The sequence below is a fragment of the Pundamilia nyererei genome, unplaced genomic scaffold, assembly GCF_000239375.1.
Source record: "Pundamilia nyererei isolate P.nyererei 1_Seehausen unplaced genomic scaffold, PunNye1.0 scaffold00017, whole genome shotgun sequence".
Classification (NCBI taxonomy): Eukaryota; Metazoa; Chordata; class Actinopteri; order Cichliformes; family Cichlidae; genus Pundamilia; species Pundamilia nyererei.
Genome location: NW_005187418.1, coordinates 3,324,560 through 3,326,236, shown reverse-complemented (window position 1 = coordinate 3,326,236; position 1,677 = coordinate 3,324,560). Strand labels below are relative to the sequence as shown.

General features: G+C 37.0%; 1 protein-coding gene across 1 annotated transcript in view; it reads right to left on the bottom strand.

The window, feature by feature from the left end:
• LOC102197157 (microfibril-associated glycoprotein 4-like) overlaps nucleotides 1–843 on the bottom strand; it is a 74,328-nt gene extending 73,485 nt beyond the window's left edge. Inside the window, exons 1-2 of the mRNA XM_005725950.1 lie at nucleotides 838–843; nucleotides 477–500 (exon numbers count right to left, since the gene is read on the bottom strand). Coding sequence (XP_005726007.1) covers nucleotides 477–500; nucleotides 838–843 — 30 coding nt within the window. The remainder of the gene's footprint in view (nucleotides 1–476; nucleotides 501–837) is intronic.
• Between the last annotated feature and the right edge of the window lie 834 nt (nucleotides 844–1,677).

The window sequence follows — 1,677 nt, the reverse complement described above, 5'->3', positions numbered from 1 at the left end:
TTCAGGTTGTAAATCGTGTTTTTAAAAAGTAACTAAGTAACTAAGTAATTAATTACTTTTGAAAATAAGTAATCAGTAAAGTAACGGGCTTACTTTTTTGGGGAAGTAATCAGTAATTAGTTACTGATTACTTTTTTCAAGTAACTTGACCAACACTGGTCTCGGATAGATTTTATTTATGATTAGAGCCTCCGGGTTAATGCTAACATGCACAGGGCACTTGTAAGAGGCTAAGGTTAAAGAAAAGTGTGGCTAATATCAGGCAGGCACACACTAAACTACACTTGAAGAAAAAAACAGCCATAGAAGGAGAATGAGGTTGCAAATAAATTATTTTAAATATTGTGTCTGTGAAGTTGTAAGAAACTGTAACATTAAAGTATCGTTTGTGATGCATGTGTTTTTCTAAAATTAGATTGTTTAGGCAGCATCATATGTTACATACTATCATTCTTTTACCAGCTTGAAGTGGTTACCAAAGAGAAGCCACTGCAGATCTCCTGAAAAGAAAGAAGAGACAGTTTTAGCTTTTAACAGATTCTATAAAGTTGATTATAGGAGCCAAACATGCAGTGGGGTCAGATACTACCTTACCAGTTAAGTGCTGAACCTAATGTGTTTCCAGAGTAAGCAGCTTCTTTTATATTTGAGCAACTCTGACTGTTTCATCACCCAGTGTTTCCCCCGTGTTTTCCCACATGCAGTAACATAGTGTTTATTTATTCTCAGTATTTTTTACCTCCCTCTCTTGCAGTTTGTGTTAGTACAGCAAATACATTGTATCTATTGTAGCGTTTCCAAAAATTTCCACTCTGCTATTCAGAAAATAATTTTTACCGGCATACATGCAAAAAGTGTTGGCCAGCTGTTGCCCTGCCACTCCTGAAGTCAGGACATAAAATGCTTATAACTGCTGTTATGGATGGCATCACTGTATCTACACATTTGGACTAATTTATTATAAACTGCTATAAGCAGAGCAACTCTGACATTCAAAGACACTTTATTTGATGTTTCCAAGACACTAATGCTGCTTACCGAACTATCAAGTTAGCTCAAAACTGACTGCTAACACAATTGTCTCAAGCTTTATTGTCTTGACATGCCTGCTTCTAAATGGATTTTGTCTTGTTTACTGATATTCTCAGTCTCCCTGACAAATTCCTCTATGAAGTTAACCAATGTTGTCTGTCTCTTTAATATCTCCCTAATCTACCTGCTGGACTTTGACCCTTGAAGTCTCTGCTTGTGTGTACTTGTGTATGTGTGAATCTCACTGTGTTGGTGAAGAAGGAAGGTCGATGTAAATATTTTGCGCATGTGTGTGTTGGTGGTTTTTACTCTGACACTTTTGTTGTGTGAGTAGGTAAAACGCTGATACTTGACTGCCAAGTTTTTTGCTGCAGTTTATTTTAGGTGCAATGGATTGTGTTAACCGCTCAACCCACACACCTTTTTAGAGTCAGACAGGAATTTTCACAGGTGGAGAGATTATTGTACTCTTATTCCATCATGCATTTATTGTAAGAAATATGCACACCTACCTCAGTTAAAGTATCATAATATGGTGCACCAGTGGGCAAGCAGCATATAATAATGTATACTTTATTGATCCCCGTGGGGAAATAGCTTGTTTTTCTCTGCATTTGACCCATTCACTCAGTGAAGCAGTGGGCA